We start from the raw sequence: 18,454 nt of genomic DNA on the forward strand, positions 1-18,454 counted from the left end.
ATTCTGGCTTCACACATGTTCACCAGGACACACAGACTTGTTCCTTGTGGCAGCTCCAGGGCAATGCTTGTCCTTTGCATGCATCAGCACCTGCAAGTGACTCCATCTCCACAAAAGCCTTTACATTCCCAGAGATGCCAAACCTTGAACACTCTCCAGCTCTCAGCCCATGCACCAGCCCAGACAGCCAAAAAATTTGTCTTAAGAGGCATCATCTGCAAAAAAATCAGCTCCTTTTGTCAAACCTGCCCCTTGCCCTGGCACATTCTTGTCCTGCATGAATGAAGTGCTCCCCTGGGCACACACAAGGTGGGATGTGCAGGAAGGGCAAAGCAAAGATCACAACTGCCAGATCCCACTGGCCCCACAGTGACATTCCCAGAGAGTTTCACCCCCACAGTATTCCCCAGCAGCCTGGTTAAACTGTAAATGTAAATGTCTGTGCAGTAACTCGCCTGCTGCAGCTTGCAGAGGGGAAAAGACAGCAAAGCCACATCTCCCTGGAATTTTGAAGGTGCACAGACTGGGGGCTGTCCAAAATCCACAGCCTTGCCTGGCCACACTCTGGCTGACAGAAACAGCCCCTTTCCCCTCCATTTCCATTTGAACAAGGTTAATTTCAGTTTAGCTCAGACACATCCTGAGCTCAGCTAAGCTGAGCCGAAATAAACCCGGTGAAACAAACGTGTCCACCCATGTGTTTACTCCGCCTTACATCAACTGGCATTCCCTCACACAGCTTTGCAGTGCGAGCAAAGCTGACAATCCCAGACCTTCGGGGGGCCCCCCTCCTCAAAATCCCACGGCCACAGTGCAGAGGAGGATGCCCGGGGGGCTCGGCATGCCCGCAGCCCAGCCTGGCCCCGGGCACGCTCTGCCAGCCGGCTCAATGGCACCACTGTGCTCCGGGGCTGGCAGCGCCGGTGGCACAGCGACAGCCCCGGCGATGGCTCTCCCTTTGTGTGCGTGTCTGCACCAGGGTGACCCAGTAAACAGCTGAAGCAGAGAAAACGCAGGAACAATCCAGCGCGGGGAGGCACAGAGGGGCTGACGGTGAAAGGAATAAATGCGAGGCTTTGTTCCGCGGCCGTGCCCAGCTCCCACCCCGGCCGGGATGACGCGCGGCTCCTCCATTTGCTGCTGCCGTGTTCTTGCCGGGATCAGCCGGGCTCGTCCCAGCCTCCTCCTGACACCCGCAGCCCCAGCGTGTCCCAGCACAGCCCAGCTGCGGGTTTCAAGCCATCCCCTTCGCTCCGCGGAGATTTTCCCCTTGCAGGGCATCCCGCTACTTGTTCCCCTCCCCGCGGTGCCCGTGGGAAGGTGGAAGAGGCAAGAGCAAGCGCTTCTGCTTTGTAATCAACAAAATCTCACCTTGGGAGTATTACTTAAATAGGTGTCAACGAGGCAGGAGGTGCGACATGAGCAGGTGGCAACATGCCGACACCTGCGGGGGGAATCGGGATGCTCCGCCAGCTCAGGGTGATTTCCACAGCTGAGACAAATGAGATTTTACGATTAACTGACACTTTTTGGGAGAAAACCACTGGAAAAGGACAGAAGTCCCGCTGTTGTCAGGTGTCTGAACACACGCACCGGGAGCCTCAGCAGTGAGGTTTGGCCCCGGGTCCTGCTCTGAGCGCTGAGTGTGCCAGACCTGCGGCACAAGGAATGCGGGTGCCCGGGCTGGGAGGATGAACTCTGCCCTCCCCAGACCCTCAGCCCTGCTCTGTAGGTGCGGGTTTGGCCATGGAGCACGTCGGAGCAGCTCCAACACTGCACAGGTGCCTTTCCTCCTGGTCACACACCTCGGTGAGCCGGCACACACACAGTTCCCACCCCCACTCATCTGTCCCTGCCACCCTGCCCCTTCATCCTCTGGCGTCAACAGCCACAGGTGAGCACTCCTGCAGCTCACCCTCCTGATTAATAAAATTATTTTGGGGGACACACCCAGGGATGCCCAAAAAGCTGAAGTGCACAATGACCATGGGGCAGCATCAATGTGAAGAGGGCAGAGGTGCCCACCTTCCTTCCCTGACTCCTTTCCTTTGATGCTCACTGGACTAAGAGCAGCCAAGCCTCAAACACCCCCATCCTCCCAGAGCTGACTTTTGCTGAGGAACACACCAAAACCCAAGGGAATGAGAACTGGGAGAGATGGAGTTTGTGGAACACCCCCCCCCAAGAAGCACCTCGGGGAAGAAGTGCTTGTTATGACACTGCTGTGATCCATAGCTACGCTCTGAGTCACCCCAGCCCTGCCAGGGAAGAACCAGCCAGGCCTGTCCCGTCTTTGTGCCAGTTCTCACTGTTGCAACAGGGACAGAATCGAGTAAAGCACATTGTCTAGAAACCCAGTAATGCCAGTGAGTGTCACCAGCAACGGGCACCGCCAACATTGCTCAGCACGGGGCTCCTGAGCAGCACAACTGCAGCTGGGAGCAGACAGCCATGAAAAATACAACCAAAAGCAAACAAAAAGCAGCATTTGGAGGAAAGCTGGGCTGCTTTAAGGGGATAAACCAGCCTGAGTGCTGGCCTCGCCCTGGGGGGTGTGCAGTGATTGTTGGGGTCACAGAACGGGAGGGGTGGGTGTGACACCATCAGCCCCAGCTCACATCCCCCAGCTCCCAGGCTCTGCTGCTGCTCCAGTGCACAGAGCCAGACCTTGCCAGCAGCAGGCCACCAGCTGAGCCTTTTAGACAGCTGTCTGACCAAAATCCCTGGGGTTTCAGCCTGAACTGGAAGGTGAGGTCCTGAACCCCCCAGCCACAAGAAGGTGGAGCTCCAGCATCCTTATTGACTTCCCACAGCTGAGCTTTGCCCCTGTCAGTCCCAGGCAAGGTGCTTTGCTTTGCCCAGCTTGGCTAAACCCTGGCTTCCTGAAGTCAGTTCCGACTCCTAGAGGTGAACCCAAAGCAAACACATAATTTCACAAACACACACTGGCTGGAGCAGGAGCCTGGGGCAGCCTCTCAGCTTCAGAGTCTCCATGGAGACCCAACCACTGCAAGGAGCGGGGAAAGGCTGTGTGGTTTTGCTCCATCACATGAAAAGGAGTTCTGGTAAAACGGGTAGCAAGCCCTTTGCAAAGCAGGTTTCCACACAAGCCTTCAGTTCAGCTGCTGGACTGTGGTTAGCAGAAAGCAAAGCTACTCTAAAAATAATGCCTCAGCATTCCAGATGAAGCTGCGTCCGATGAGTTTCCTCTCCAATCTGCTCTGTTTGCAAGTTAGACCAACTTTTTTTCCCTTCCATCAGCTCTGAGGACTCGGCTGGTGCCTGGCAGCTGAAGCCATCCCCATCCTTCCTCTGCTGAGCCCGGGGCTCCCCAGGCAGCTGCTCCCAGCACCCCACGTGCGGAGGGAAGACGCCCTTTCTCGTCCCAGCATGTTTCTGACAGCAGAGCTCATCCAAATACCAACGGTGTAATGAAAACAAACTGCTGTGGAGCCAGCCGAGGCAAGGGCCACGCCAGGAGCCTCTGCCTGTGCTTAATCTGCAGTGACATTCAGCCGTCACACAACTCCTGACCCTCAGGTGGAGGGAACTCGGCGTTATCTAATGTAAAAGTGCTGCCCTGCAAGAACCCGCGCCAACACAGCCCCGGGAATGTAACCGAAAACCGGAGAGGTGATTTGCATAACACCACAAAAACAAACCCGAACCAGGTGAGAGGGACGAGCTTTGGGGAGCTGCAGTCGCCGCCTCAGTGCGGGAGGAGAGCAGCGTTTGCTCAGCACAGCCCACGCTGCCAGTGCTGAGAGTTGGGAAAGGACTTTCCCGGCACCTCTGGCAGGGCTGTTCCCAGGTGTGAACAGAACAAAAAGCCCTTCTGCAATCCGCCTGTGCCAACCCAGTGCCCAGAGCAGCCCTTGCAGCTCTGCCCCTGCTCCGACCCCCTCCCCGTGACTCCCTTCAGGCTGCGATTACTGGGATTACTGGGATTACTGGGATTAGTGCTCCGTGCCCCAGCTCAGCACTCCCTTTCCCTAACGACTCAGGAGCAAAGTCCAAATGCATCGTTGCTGGAGCTGCTGTGACTTGCAGGTGAGTCCCCACCTGGGCAGTGAGACACCTGGTAACTGCAGTATCCAAACCTCCCTGTCCCTGCCCGGCTGCTGGTGTTCCCAGGAATGCTCCAGCCAGGGGCTGCCACACAGTTTCAGCCTGATGCTTCTTCCTGGGCACCAAACCCCACTGCCAGCCTCACCTTTCAGCCCACAGATGCTTCTCTCTGCAAAACAAAGATCCCACAGACCCCTGGAACAGCAGACACGCACTTGGAACCAGCCACGGATGCTGCTGTGGGATCTAACCCACACAAACACCACATTAACCTGCGAAAGGAGCCAGTCCACAACTCAACTCTTTCTTCCCAAGGCCAAAGGAATGTTTCAAACCCCAATCCTTCTCACCCACACCCCACCAAAGCAATGCACAAACCCTGAGTGGCCATGAGCTGCGCTGGAGCCCCCCGGGGCCCCCCGCCAGCAGCTCAGCCAGCTTTGTATCCAAATCCTGCTCCTTAGCAACCACATTTTTTCCCCCCTCTTGCTGAGTCCGTGGGAGATGAAGAAATATTTGAGAACTGAGACAGCCCTGCTGCAAGGATCTATTTAAATAAAAGGAGCATGGACGTTGGAAAGGCAGTCATTAGGCAGCTCTGGAGATAAGGGTGTTGGAGAAAGTGTGAGCAGGGCATACCCAGCCTTTAAATGTGGTCTGGAGTGACCTAAATAAGCTCTTTCCTCCTTCAATTGCACTCCCCTCGGGGGACACAGTGGCTGGTTAGAGAGCTGGGAAGGGAGATGGAGGAGCTGCTGGCCAGACCAGCTCAGGGGGCCCTAAAAACAGGCTGGACCTAAGAGTGGGGTGGCCACAGCCAGCCCCCCAAATCCCAAACAGTGGTGGGTGCTAAATGAGACCCATCCCTGCAGGCACAGCTGGCCTGATGCTCCTTTTGCTCATCACACCCCAAAACCAGGCACAGGAAAGTGGGGAAATACCCACAGACTGCATTTATTGTGTTATTATTTGCCCCTGCCTGGTGATGCCACCCTGGGAGCCAGAAAAAACAGAGGCTGCAGTGGAGCAATAGTGTGGCCTGGGCCAGGGGGCTGAAGCTGAGTGATGCTGAAGCACAGGGGTGGCCTGGGGGGTGGTTTGCCCATTCAGCCTGTGAACAAACACAGATTTCAGTTTCCAGGGCTGCCAGTCTGGTACTAAATCCACTAAAACCTGAGTGAGACCCCAGTATGGGAATCCCCACCCTTATGGGAGCATGGCACAGCAGCCTCTGAGTAAAACAATTATTACACAAACTCATTTGGAAGCTTCTCTCCAGCCATATCAAACAATAATAATAAAAAAATCCCTCCCACCTCTGTTATTCCCACCCTGCTTCAGCCACCAACAACCAGCATCCCAGGCTGCTCCAGGCCTCAGCACCAAACCTCTCTGGAAGGGAGCCAGAAGGTAGATCCCCATCCAAGAAATACCAACAGATGATGTTCATCTGGCAAATTGCAAGGGACATATCAGGTTGTGCCTGGGGGAGGAGAACAGGCTGGGAGAAAAGGATCTTGTTCCAAAGGAACCATAGGAAGTGAAAAGAAAATGGCTTTTATGAGATATCTTTGCCTCTCCCTCCCAGCTGTAAAGAACAAGCGCTGACCTATGAGACATATGGGCTGAGCAATTCAAGTTTTCAAGGATTCATTTAGCAACTGAAAATCTCCTAATTGTTCAGAAAACAAACAGAGCCAGAATTACAAGGACTTTTTTTCTAAGGGCTTTTTTTATAAGAGTCAGCCCAGCCTTCTCAGAGGTTCAGCAACATCAGCTGCATGAAAGTTTCAGTCTGTGTCATCTGCAGCAGTGTTTTAGGCCATTCCTGGCCAGCAGGACCAGGAGGGCCACCAAATTCACTCTGTGGCTCCTGTTGGACTGGAAGGATTGACACTCACTGCTGAATACGGAATGGATTGGAACTGAAAAGGTCAAAACAAAAGGTCTGCAGAGCTGCTCTGTCAATCCCCCCACTTGAGACAGTCAGTTTAAATTTTCCATCCCCCGTGGTTAAACTCCTGGTGAGAACACTTGGCTGACAGACCCAGGAGACCTCTGGTGATGCTCACAGTGATGCCTGCTGATCGATACCGTTGCTGTGGGATACAGGCAAAGTCTGCCCTGCTGCCATCCCCTGGGGCTCAGCCAGGACCTGAGAGAGCCACATCCCCTGCAGCCTGCCCAGCAGCTTTCCAGGGATCCTCCACTCCCTGTGGGACCTGACTGTCCACCCACAAACTCTGCCAAAACCCAGCACGGCTCCCTCTGGCAGAGGTGACAAAGGTCCCACCGTGTCCTGGGGACTGTCACAGGGGGATCTTATTCAAATAATCTGCCTTCTCCTCTCAGTGTGCATCTACAGCTCTGCCCGAGGACTGCAGCCCCACCAGGCCACCGCAGTTGTCACAACAGTGACACATTTTTTCCTTTCCCCGGTCACGCAGTGAACACCCTGTGCACCCCAACGCTGCTCAGGAGGTCACAGTGCACCCCTCTGGGCTGCCCCTTTGCTCACCATCACTTGGAAATAGGAAAAAATAAAAAGAAGGAATGTCTCTGTCCAGGACTGGGAGGAAAGCTCGAGGGACAGGATGCTGGGGCTGTGCTCTGAGCACTCCCCAGCACAAACCCAGGGCAGAGATGTGGGCACAGGCAGCTCGGGAGCAGCTCTGGCTGGCAGCTGTGCCCGTGCCATGCTCAGGTGAGCAGGGCTTTGCTCAGGGCCATGCAAATCCTCCCTCAGCCCTGTCCCTTTTCCCTCACAGCCCCATCGCCCAAGATGCTCCAAAGCTTCCCCTGAGCTCCAGAGCCTCCTCCAGCCGGGGCACATCGTGCCAGGCAGGCTGTCCCCTGGGATGAGAGGAGCAGCACGCTGCATCACCCTCTCTTTTCCCTCTTTTCCTCCCCCTGCTCCTGCTCTCCCTGCCAAAAGCGCGGCCCCTCAGCCTCCCGGAGCGCCGCGGCCGAGGCTGGACTTCCTGCCAGGCATAACACGAACCAGATGATGCACTCCAAAGCATGTCAGCACGCCCACCCCCAGGAGAGCCGGGCGGGGAGGGGAGAGCGGGGAAAACAAGCTGGATGGAGCTTTCATGAACTCTCGCAGAGCTGATGAGCTCTGCCACCAGGCCAGAGGTGAAGCGGAACAGCCGGAGCCTGAGCTCATCCCTTCCCGAGCAGGAATTTCCACCCCAGGTTTGTGGGGTTGATTGTTGGGGAGAAGGAGCCTCTGCCCTCCCCGAAGCACTGGCTGCCCTCAGCGGATATCTGCACGGCAACCAGAGAGGCTTTCGTGGTGATTCCCCCCCTGCACCGCCCCCATTGCAGCGGGAAGCATCCAGAGCAGCACATCTGCAGCTGGCTGGAAACCCCAGCACAGCCAGACTTGCTGACCCTCGCTGGTATTAACCCCTGCACCGCCAGGGCTGCGACTTCTGAACAGCAAAATTTTCCTCCCGCTGAGCTGCTCCTGACACACCGTTTGCTCCCAATCAGCACACGGATGACGATCATCCATTACTAAGATAAAAGGCCCAGCCCTGACTCAGATTATTTCGGGTGCCTCCACATGCATCTGCCATCAACAAAGCACTCGGGCCTCGCTGGGACCAGCCTGACTTTGAACCACCCGAGGCTGAATCCAAACAAGCACAAATATTTTCGCATCCTCCAGGAAAGTCCTCCCAATGCCCGTAACCTTCCCAGAGGACGCTTTTGTGGTTTGGACAAGCCTGAAGCCTTCACAAACAGCTCAGAACTGAGCAGACTCCTGCCTCCCGCAGCCAAAGTCTCAAATGAAATATTAAAAACTCCAAGTTTTAACAATCTGCCCCTTTCCCTGGGTGCCTGGAGGGAGAGCATCTGGTTTCTCCCTACAGAGCCTGCCAGTCCCCAGGGGCACAGGGACTCACAGCAAAAAAAGCCAAGCAGGGGCACCCATTTGTTCAACAAAATGAAACACCTAAAGCACATAAAGAGGCCCACAAGAAGGCTGGTGAGACTTTTGCAAAGGCATGGAGTGCTAGGATTTAAGCTGAAGGAGGGTAGATTTAGATATTAGGAAGAAATAATTCTCTGTGAGGGTGGTGAGGCACCGGCATGGGGTGCTCAGAGAAGCTGTGGCTATCCCTGGGAGCGCTCCAGGCCAGGCTGGACGGTGCTCGGAGCAACCTGGGCTAGTGGGAGGCGTCCCTGCCCACGGCAGGGGTGGGCAAAGATGATTTTTAAGATGATTTTTTACCGTCCTTTCCAACCCAAACCGCTCTGCGATTCTACGGAACAGAATTCTGCGAAACACAACTCTGCAGACACCCACAAACTCCGGGCCAGCCCTGCCCGCGCTGCCAGCGAGGCGGAGCCCCCCAAACCTCAAACCCCGCACCCCGCACTCACCTCCAGCGGCGGCAGGTCGGGGTCGAGCTGCGTGAAGCTGTGCAGCACCACGGGGCTGCTCTCTCCGGCCACCTCCAGCCTGACACCGCCCCAGAGGCTCCTCGCCCGCCGGCAGCCCTCGAACATCCTCTCGGGGCCGGCGGGGACATGGTGCGGCGGGGCCCGGCGGCGGCTCACCATCGGCGGGGCCGCCGCATCCCCGGCCCCGCAACCCGCCGCCGGCCCCGCCAGCCCCCCCGGCTGCCCGGGGAGCCGCAGCGGGGACGTGGGGGCGATGCTCGGTGTGGAGCGGGGCAGCCCGCAGCAGCGGGGCAGGCAGCGGGAGCCCGCGGCCGCACGGAAAGAGCGGCCCGGTGTGACGGGATGGAGCCGGCTCGGCGGAGAAGCAGGCGCTGGATTTCCTCTCGCAGCCTCCGCCCGCCCCCGGGGGCCGGCCCGGCTCGGCTCGGCCCCCTCGGGGAGGGGGGACGGGGACACGGCCACGGCAGGCGTGAAAAGCCCCGGGGCCGCGCAAAGGGGCGGCGGGCGGGAGGAGGATGGAGAGGATGAGGATGCTCGGGGGGCTGCGGGGTGGGCTGGCCGGAGCTCCAGCCTCAGCTGGGCGTGGGGAACAGCGGGGTGTTACCGTTGGTGAGAGGGAGCAAAGTCACGCAGGTGACAACGGCTCTGGGAGGGGATCTTTGTGTCACCAGGTGCCCGTGAAACACCTGCGGTTCACGCAGCACCAGCCAAGGGAAAAGTGTTAACTGCCAGCGAGTGATCACCATCAGCACGTGTTTTCATCCCAGCATTATCTCAGCCCCTCGCTGGCCGCAGCTGGGCTTCCTGACTCGGTCACAGCCCTGCGGGGGCAGCGGGCAGTGTCCCCTGCGGGATGGAGTGATGTGACCCACCGGCAGTCAGTGCCAGCCCCCCCTGCACAGCCAAAGGGGGCACTGGGGACCCGGGCACCTGCTCTCCGGGGCTCCGGGAAAGCAAAACGAGCCTGGGGGACAGCAGGGCTGCAGATCCCACCTTAGAGAACCCCTGCGACAAAATTTTGTTTTCAGAGGCAGAGAGAAACGGGCAGAACTGTTTGTCATTCATCAGCCCCCTGTGCTGAGCACTGCGTGCTCCAGCCCTCCCCTGCTCTTCCCTCCTCACACACTGCTCAGAAACTGCATCCCAGGGTCTGGGCAGAGCTGCTGACACCACCAAAACCTGGACTTTCATGCCTCAGCTCCCTCTGCAGCTGAAATAACATCGGCCTCCCAGGGCCTTGCAGCCCTGCAGCTTTATTTCCAGCGAGGATGGAGCCAAGGCTCACATGTCCAGCTCTGCCCAGGGCACCAGCAGCTCCTGCCCGGGCAGGAAGGGATTAACAAAGCTGCCAGGCTGTGATAGCCTTCCAACTGGAAAGTTTACCAGGCAGAAGGATGAGCCAGGACAACGTGGGCTATTGTCCTGCTTTATCTGGAGCCAAAGAGGTCAGAGGGGACTTCCTGGACATCCTGGGAAAGGGGACCCAGCCCAGCAGCAGGGCCTTGCACTGCCCGAGGCAGCCCCACATCTCTGGGGGCAACACACAGAGATGCAGCCCTGATCCCTGGGGGCAATACACACTTTAAGCCTGCCCAGGCACTGAGATCCAGCCCTGATCCCTGCCCGGGTCACCCTGCAGTGCCAGGTGGCTCAGGGCAGCTCTCTCCATCTCAGGAGGATGTGATGCTGCTCCCAGCAGAGGTGTCCCCAGCCCCAGTGACACGCCGTGCAGGAGCCACGTGGCACTGCAAGATGTGCTGTGAGACTCAGAGCTGTGCATCCCTTTGCTCAGGACCTGCTGAAATCAGAGAAACATGCTGAAATCAGAGGCAGGGACCTGCTGAAATCAGAGAAACATGCTGAAATCAGAGGCAGGGATCTTCTGAAATCAGAGGCAGGGACCTGCTTTCCAGCAGAAATCAGCGTTGCCTCTCTGGGCTGTGAAACATTTGGGAAGGAGACTCTGCTTTGCTTCATGTTTGAGTCTTAGGGCAGAGAAATCACAGCCCACCCCTGGCACTGCTTGGCACAGCTCGAGTGCACACAACAAACAACAGCAGCACTCATTTCCAGCCCTCCCAGAGCCTCCAGCTCTGTCTGACCTCTGCAGAAAGATGCAGCTCTGTTTGATGGGCAATTTTCACCGTCCCTCGGCTGACCACTAAAGATGGTTTCAGGGGAAAAACACTTCTGATAATGGATAATAAATAATATAAGGCAGGAAGGCAACTGCAGGGGTTTAAAAATAGCCAGTCAGTTTCCTCTCTCCTCTCTTGGGAACCTTCTGGGTCTGAAAAGCAAAACACTCAGAGCAGGGTCAGGAGCCCAAGTTCAGGATGTTTGCTCTGTGTAGCTAACCCCAAACACTCAGCCGTCAGGGGCAAGGCTCTTGAAAATCATGAGATTCAAAACAAATAACTTTTCAGGGCTTATTTGCCTCTAAGCACACAGGTGAAAGAGAACAGGAAGTATCACACCCTCAGGTTTCCCTCCAGAATCCTTGAAGGTCGAGAAATTGTTACAAAATGTGATTAATTGACACGCACCTGACTTCAGGGATTTAAGAAAATTATCAATGCTTGAGTGAGTCATTAAAAAAAATATACTGTCAATTTGCACTTGGCAAACTCAGCCAAAAACTTTTCACAACACACTGAGCTTTTCCATATAATCTGTAAATATCCCATTGACTCTGGCAAGCCCAGGAATTGGGTGCTGTGAGAAATCCACCAATTTTTGTCTTTCCACCACTCTGAAATCAGCTCTTGGCTGGATGAATACAAACCCACACACCCAACACCAGAGCAGCTCTGCTCCTCTGCTGCAGCCCCCAGCCTTACCTGTAGAGTCAGTAACATGAAGAGGGTAACACAGAAACTTTTGGAAACTTTAAGCCAGTTTTCTGGTTTGGGAATCAATTTGGGTCAATCTGTGATAGTCAGGACCTGCAGATTCAGACCTCAGTTAATAACTGGGCTCAGCCTGGACCCCAAATTGTCTCTCCCCAGCACGAGGTGTCTGAGCATTCCCCCAGCTACATCCTCCAGCCCTCCTTTGCTTTCATCTCCCTGCTCTGCTGCTGAGTGGGACTTTCCAGCACATTTCCTACAGGGCAAAACTCACAGTGACCCATCTCCTGTGCTCAGTGCTGCTGTGGGGGGGTTTGGTTTTGCCATCAAGTGAGGCTGCCCACCCCAAAGCATGGCTCACAAACACTCCCACGAGAGCTGCTCCTGCCTGGCATCAGCTGCCTGCAAACACCCCAGTGCTCCTGCCACCATCCTCAGGGCAGTGCCAGCACCCCCAGGGCAGTACCAGCACCCCCAGGGCACCGCCAGCACCCCCAGGGCAGTACCAGCACCCCCAGGGCACCGCCAGCACCCCCAGGGCACTGCCAGCACCCCAACAAACCCACATTCCCTTTGAGCCTCAGTGAAAGCACAGCAGGACTGATGCCAAGAGCCGCAAAGAGCTGATCCCAGCCCCGAGCAGAGAAGGCAGGAATCACCCTCACCACCTCAAACTGAGCCCCTCTGGAGCATCACACACCTCCAGCTCTCACTGCTGGACCAGAAAAGGACCCAGGACCCAAACCAGCAGCCTCTGAGGGGAACTGGGCTGCTTTATGTGGGAGTTGCAACATTATCCGGCCTCTGTCCCAGCTCTGGCACCAGCTCACAAGGCGAGTCTGTGTCAGGCTCTGACATGGAGCCCTTAGCACTTCCTTCTATTGTGCAGCTGGGGAAGCCCTTTTTCTTGCTGTTTTTAAGGCATTTTGGAGGAAAAGTGCTACCTAATTACAAGAATTACTGACTGGAGGTTAGGCATTATGTGCTAGATCAAAACTTTTTGGGCATTCCAATTTTAATTGGAAAAGACTTTTCACTGCTCAGGCTCAGCAGGAAGGTTATTTTATAAGAAATAATAATAGTAATAATAATAGTAATACAGTAAACAACCAGTACTATCTCTTCCACTTCAGGATGAAGGGAAAAGCTTGAGCAAGAAGAGAAAACAATGTCACTGCTCTGTTCATACAGTCTGTACAGAGATGTGAGATTGGATCCCCCCAGATTTGGGGACCAACAGACCGCAGACCCTCACAGACCCAGTTCTCACTCCCAGCATGACCAATGCCCTGATTTAACCAGATTTTAGATGAGAACCACCCACCACTTGCCACAGCTTACAGCAGGCATGGATTTTAGGAGGTTCTCTGCTGAGTATTTCAGATCCAGGGCAGCTGGATCACTCTGCCTCCAGGCTTTGGGCATTCTTTGGAGCTGTTTTTGACAGATCAGACACTGTGAACTCTTTGTGCTGGCAGGGAGGAAGGCTGGCTCGGGCTCTCCTGCCCTTTGTGCCCCTTGTGCCCTTGCCCAGCTGCAGCACCCCCTGCCCCCCCTGCCCTTAATTCGGGAGCACAGCTCTCCTCCACACCAACGATTAACACAGCCAGGCAAGCCCCTCATTACTGTCAGCTCCTACAAGAGGAAGCACAGCAAATCCCAGGGCAATCAGGATCTAAAAGTCTCCATCCAGCTATTCTGTGGTTCATTTCCTGCAGCCCCTGTGCACAGCTCCTGCCGAGGCTGCTGCCTCCTGAAGCTCAGCAATTATTCCACAAGCCTTGGAGACTCCAGAGCTTGCAGGAATATTTCTTCCCCATCCTGCTCCTTGCACCACTCCCTTGGCTGCAGAAGAACCACAGATTTTTGGGGGGGGTTGGGTTTTTTTAGATTCCAACAGGTTTGGGTTGAAAGGGACCTTAAAGATTGACCTAAAGATTTAACCCCTGCCATGGGCAGGGACACCTTCCTCTAGCCCAGGTTGCTCCAAGCCTGGCCTGGAACACTTCCAGGGATCCAGGGGCAGCCACAGCTTCCCTGGAAAACCTGTGCCAGGGCCTCACCACCCTCACAGGGAACATTCCTTCCTAATATCTAATCTAAATCCACTCTCCTTCCTTTTAAAGCCATTGTCCCTCGTCCTGTCACTCCAGACCTTTGTACAAAGTCCCTCTCCAGCTCTCTTGAAGTCACTTCATGCTCTGGGATGCTAAGATTGCCCCAGAACCTTCTCTTCTCCGGACAATTTATCAAGTATTTGAGGAGCTTCCATTAGGGCAGCAAGCAACAACACAAACATCTATTTCCCAAACTTTCTGACCTCTAAAAGCTCATCAGAACAAGGCCAACATGTGAGGTGGGGGGAGGTCAAGCCACTTTCTCAGAAAGAAGCGACCACAGCACGCTTCAAGCAGGCACCTGGATTCCTTCACAGCAAAGAAGAAAACACTCAGAAAAATAAGAGGCAAGATACAACTCTTAATACCAAAATGTGCCCAAAAAGCTGAAGACAGCAGGGCCCAAGGTGTGAAAAAGCAGCGAGAGACCTCAGATTGTTTTGCAGGGCACTGCTGGCAGGGGGATGCAGGGACCAAAGCTCACAAGACACCCAGGGAGTTTTGTTAGGGACATCCCCACACCGGGAGGGAGCTGCAGCTCCTGGTGGCAGCGTTCTCCCTTTTTTCCCACGTGGCTCTCCCGGGAGTGCAGAGCTCAGGAGGCTTTAAGCTGCTGCAGACACACCAGAGCCCCTCTGCTAAGCACCATTATTTCTTGAGCTGTTTGCCTTTAAAGGCAGCTTTTATCTCCCCATCACCTTTCTGCCAGAATGTTTCAGTCAGCTCTTTTAACAAATACCACCTAAGGTGCCTGCAACCAAAAGGAAAACAGGAAAAACATTTCTCCCTGTTGCTTAGCAATCAGTGTGTGGCGGGTTCAAGCCTCCCAGGTGCTCCGTTATTGTAATTTCCATCCTTGCTTGCTTGGCTTCTCTGCAGAGCAGCCGGGGAAAGGAAAACCACTGGTGGAAAAGAGGGGAAAGGTTATGGAGCCACAAAAAATTGCAGGGAAAGGTGGGAAGAGGTGTAGCCCCTCAGGATAAGGGAAATTCAGCTCTGAACTCAAGCTGTTCCTTCTAATCTGCCAGAAAAAAATTAAATGAAATAGCGAGATTTCATTTTATATTGCAAACACACATGCACCACCTGGGTGGACACAGAGCAGAGCAAAGCTCTGGCTCTGCTCACCTTTCAGAAGCACATCCAAGGGCAGGCAGTGCAATTTTCCACCCACAACAACCAGCCAGAATGACACGTTCAGCTGAGTCGTGTAAAAGGAGAATCCCAGAAACAAGAGGCTCTGGGAACTGATCCACGGAGAAATCCCAGTGGATAACAGGAAACTTTGCTAGGCAGAGCAGCTCTTCCTCCTCCTCCTCCTCCTCCTCAGCTCCTACCCCAGCCCAAGCCCCAGCCCTGGTGGGCTGTGCTGCTGCAGGGACAGGGACAGGGACACCCATCCCACCTGTGCCTCACAGATGGGGAATGGCACTGGCCTGTGCATGCAGCCAGGAGAGCAGGAGGGCAGCTTTGTTCCAGCTGTATCCCAGCTTTATTCCAGCTTTTATTCCAGTTTTATTCTGCCTTTATTCCAGCTTTATTCCAGCTGTATTCCAGCTGCATTCCAGCTTTATTCCAGCTGTATTCCAGCTTTATTCCAGTTTTTATTCCAGTGTTATTCCACTTTATTCCACCTTTATTCCAGCTTTATTCCAGTTTTATTCCAGCTGTATTCCAGCTTTACTCCAGCTGTATTCTAGCTTTATTCCGCCTTTATTCCAGCTTTATTCCAGTTTTATTCCAACTTTATTCCAGCTTTATTCCAGCTTTATTCCCACTGGCTCTCCTGGGCTAGGGAAGGCCAGGAGAGGCTCCCCCTGCCCAGGTGACAGCCCGTGCAGGCCATCCCCTGGGGACATGCTGCTGTTCCCCCTGGGCACAGGGATGCAGGCTGGTGCGTGTCACCAGCCCAGCACGCTCAGACTCAGCTCCCTGAACCTGCACAGCACCAATCTCTGCCCTGCTGTTGGAAGGACGGCATCCCCTGGGGACGTGCTGTGACCCCACGCTGCTGTTCCCCCTGGGGACAGGGATGCAGGCTGGCGTGTGTCACCAGCCCAGCACGCTCAGACTCAGCTCCCTGAACCTGCACAGCACCAATCTCTGCCCTGCTGCTGGAAGGACGTGCCTGGACTCACACACAGGGGAGGGGATGATGCCACAGAGCTGCTGAGAAGCCCAAGAGAAAAGTGATGCCCTAGCACAGGCACAGGGAAGAAGCACGTGGAGTTGATTCCTTGCACAAGATTATATTTTATCCAAAGGCCAGCTCGAAAATGGAGCCAAACAGGTTGTAAGGTGCTGAGTTGATCTGAAGAGATACAGGTAGGGAAATAAAACAGATTTGCAAAGTTGTCCCGGTATAGGAATAAGGTGGAGCAGATTTAAGTGCCAGATCATGGGGATAAACCAAGCAACAGCAAAGCTACACACACACACAACACTAATAACACCAATAAATAACTGAGATTACTGAAAACAAGAAACCCAGTTAAACAGGAACAGAGCCCCTTAAGAGGGGATATGAAAAGGATGTTCCAACAATGCTCCTGTATCTCCTCTGACCGCACAAACGTCAGGGAAAGCATAAATCAAAACCCAGACACGTCGGGAGGCTGCAGGAAAGCTTGAGCTGAAGTGAGGAGTGAAACCTTGGAGCCAGGCTCCAGCAGAGTGAGGAGCTGATGTGACTGAAAGCCAGCAGCCAAGAGAGGAGCCAGAGGGCCGGAACAGCCTCAGGGATGAGGGAGAGGAGCTGCAGGAGGAGCAGCAGCAGCAGAGACACCGGCAGCTGGACCAGCAGCCAGCAGTGCTGACACTGCATGGCCCCTGCCAAATCATCTGGGCCAAATTCACCACGGGCTGGGCAGGGATGCAGTGAGTGGGCATGAAAACATTGTTCTGTAACAGCCTGAGCACACACTTACTGGTGTTGGCCACGTGAGAGTCAGGAAAAGGGGCTGGCAAGAGCTGGAAAGGGAAAGTTTCACTGCCCAGCCCCGAGCTGGCTGTTGCAGAGATGAAACAAACAGTGACATGGCTGAAAAGTCAATTAAGGATTGGAAAAGTCTTTCAGTATTCCCAGGTATTGTTAGGCGCTCAGACAAAGGATGTTTAAAAAAAATTATTTTCCCTTTGGTAATTACCACTTTGAAACGTTTCCGCTCCGCATTGTTTTAGAGGGGGAAGTTATTCCAGGGCCTCTCTCCATGGCCAGCAGAACTCTTTTTGTTGTGGGGGTTTTGGCATGGAGGAGCAGTGCTCTCCCAAACAATACTGTGTGCCAGCAGCTGAGGGCCAGGTTTGTCCCTCAGAAATATCAACAAACTCATCAAGTGCCACCAAGTCACACCACAGCTGGGTCTGGCCACAGTGCTCTGACCCTCCCAACTTTTTACTTTCGAGTCCGTGATTTATGTTGTTTTTCCTTCAAGCCTTGGCTCTGGGAATCACATTGAGTGCCAAAAGAATTTCAGGTTTTATTAAAATAAAAGGTTATCCCATGAGCACTGAAACTGCTTGTGTTGCTTCCTATGGTTTTGTGTCTCGAGACTGTTTTTGGTGCCTAAAAATGCACGAACCGAGAATGAAAATGTTTTTGCGGTTAAGTGTTTGTAAGAGCATCTCCCACGTGGATTTGCTGGTGTCTAATAATACATGAACTCATGCTACAGATGTTTTGGGGCATTTACAGGATTCTTTTCCTCCTCTCAACCATCTCATTTCATCATCTCTCCATAATTATCTGCGAGCCCTCGGCCAGATCTGCCACGCAGGTCGGCGGGTTCAGGAGTCATCTGGGGAGAGAGGGCACAGCCAGAGGGACACCGTGACAGCAGCAGCCTGACTTTGGTAGGAAATTAGATTTTAAGCTCTTTCTGGCTCCCCTAACTGCAGGAAAAAGAGCGAGGAAACACAACCCGAGCTCCTGCAGGAGGGTCAGGGAGCAGAGTGGGACAAGCTGCTCACCCAGCCTTTCACAGCAGTGGGGCCCTGAGGAGCTTCTCCCCTCTTTGGCACAGAGGGCACAGCCTGATCCATCCCTTCCTGAGCTGCCAGCACCTTTGCAGGGTGACTCTTTAACCCCAGCAGGGAGGATCAGACCCGCACAGAGGGTTCATTTCCCAGTGCCACCCGTGCCACGCGGGCACGGAGCAGCGTCAGGCTTTCCATGACACGTGGGCACGTAACACGGTGGCACAGAGGGTGCCACCCAGCCAGGGCATGCACTGAGTCATCCGTCACAACAGCCAAACCCCTGGGGAGCTTCCCTTTCCCCCTCCTTGCCCCAGCCCTGGCTGAGAGTCACCTCTGACAAGGCTCCTTCCCAGGGCAGGTGTGCCAGGGCACAGCTGGCACCCGAGAGCCCCCGGGAATGGAATGGTGCCACAGGTCTCAGACAGAGTCTGGTGCCATTCTGAGGCCAGCTGGACTGTCAGCAGCAGCCAGGTCTTCAATTATAGATAAATAAACAGCTGGGGAGGGCCGGGAGGGCCAGTTGCCCCCAGGGGCTGTGGGTGCAGGGAAAGGTGGAGCTGCTCCCACTTAACTTGTCCGTCTCCTCCCCTGTGCTTCCCGCATTGCCAAACAGAAAGGGAAATCCGGGATTTTCAGCTGCTTTTGATTCCCTCTTGCTCTGCACACAGCTGGGTGGGGAGGGATCAGTCTCCATTTCCTGCCTCCAGACAGCTCTAGGGCGGGATCCCCCTGCTCAGGGGCTCCCCGACCCATGGCCACGACACTGCCAGACCCCACAGAGCTGGAGCAGCTCCTCCATCCTGCTTCCCCTGCCCTCAGCTCCTCACCCCAGAGCCCCCAAAGTGCCTCCCAGCTGCTCTGCTGGCCAGCCCAGGCTCTGGCACCACAAACCACATTGCCACTCCTTCCTCCCTCGGTTGCAGTTTCTAACTCACACTCGGTTTCCAGTATGGGAAGGAGAAGTGCTGGGAGGGCACTGTGATGAAAGAAAAACCCCTGACTCTCAGAGCAATGCACACGGGAGCC

At 54.9% G+C, this 18,454-nt stretch overlaps 1 protein-coding gene across 4 annotated transcripts in view; it reads right to left on the reverse strand.

Moving 5' to 3' along the window:
* Window positions 1–18,454, reverse strand: part of RALGDS (ral guanine nucleotide dissociation stimulator) — a 58,156-nt gene that overhangs the window by 15,605 nt on the left and 24,097 nt on the right. For 2 of the 4 annotated variants that reach the window (XM_041483913.1, XM_041483912.1), the window contains exon 1: window positions 8,464–8,860. The exons of 1 other annotated variant lie outside the window; for it this stretch is intronic. In XM_041483913.1, the coding sequence (XP_041339847.1) occupies window positions 8,464–8,643 (180 nt within the window). In that variant the 5' untranslated portion in view covers window positions 8,644–8,860. Of the gene's footprint in view, window positions 1–8,463; window positions 8,861–18,454 lie in introns of those variants that run through there. One more of the 4 variants, XM_041483911.1, reaches the window with a different exon arrangement.

Source organism: Pyrgilauda ruficollis, unplaced genomic scaffold (genome assembly GCF_017590135.1).
Source record: "Pyrgilauda ruficollis isolate IOZ18807 unplaced genomic scaffold, ASM1759013v1 scaffold62, whole genome shotgun sequence".
Classification (NCBI taxonomy): Eukaryota; Metazoa; Chordata; class Aves; order Passeriformes; family Passeridae; genus Pyrgilauda; species Pyrgilauda ruficollis.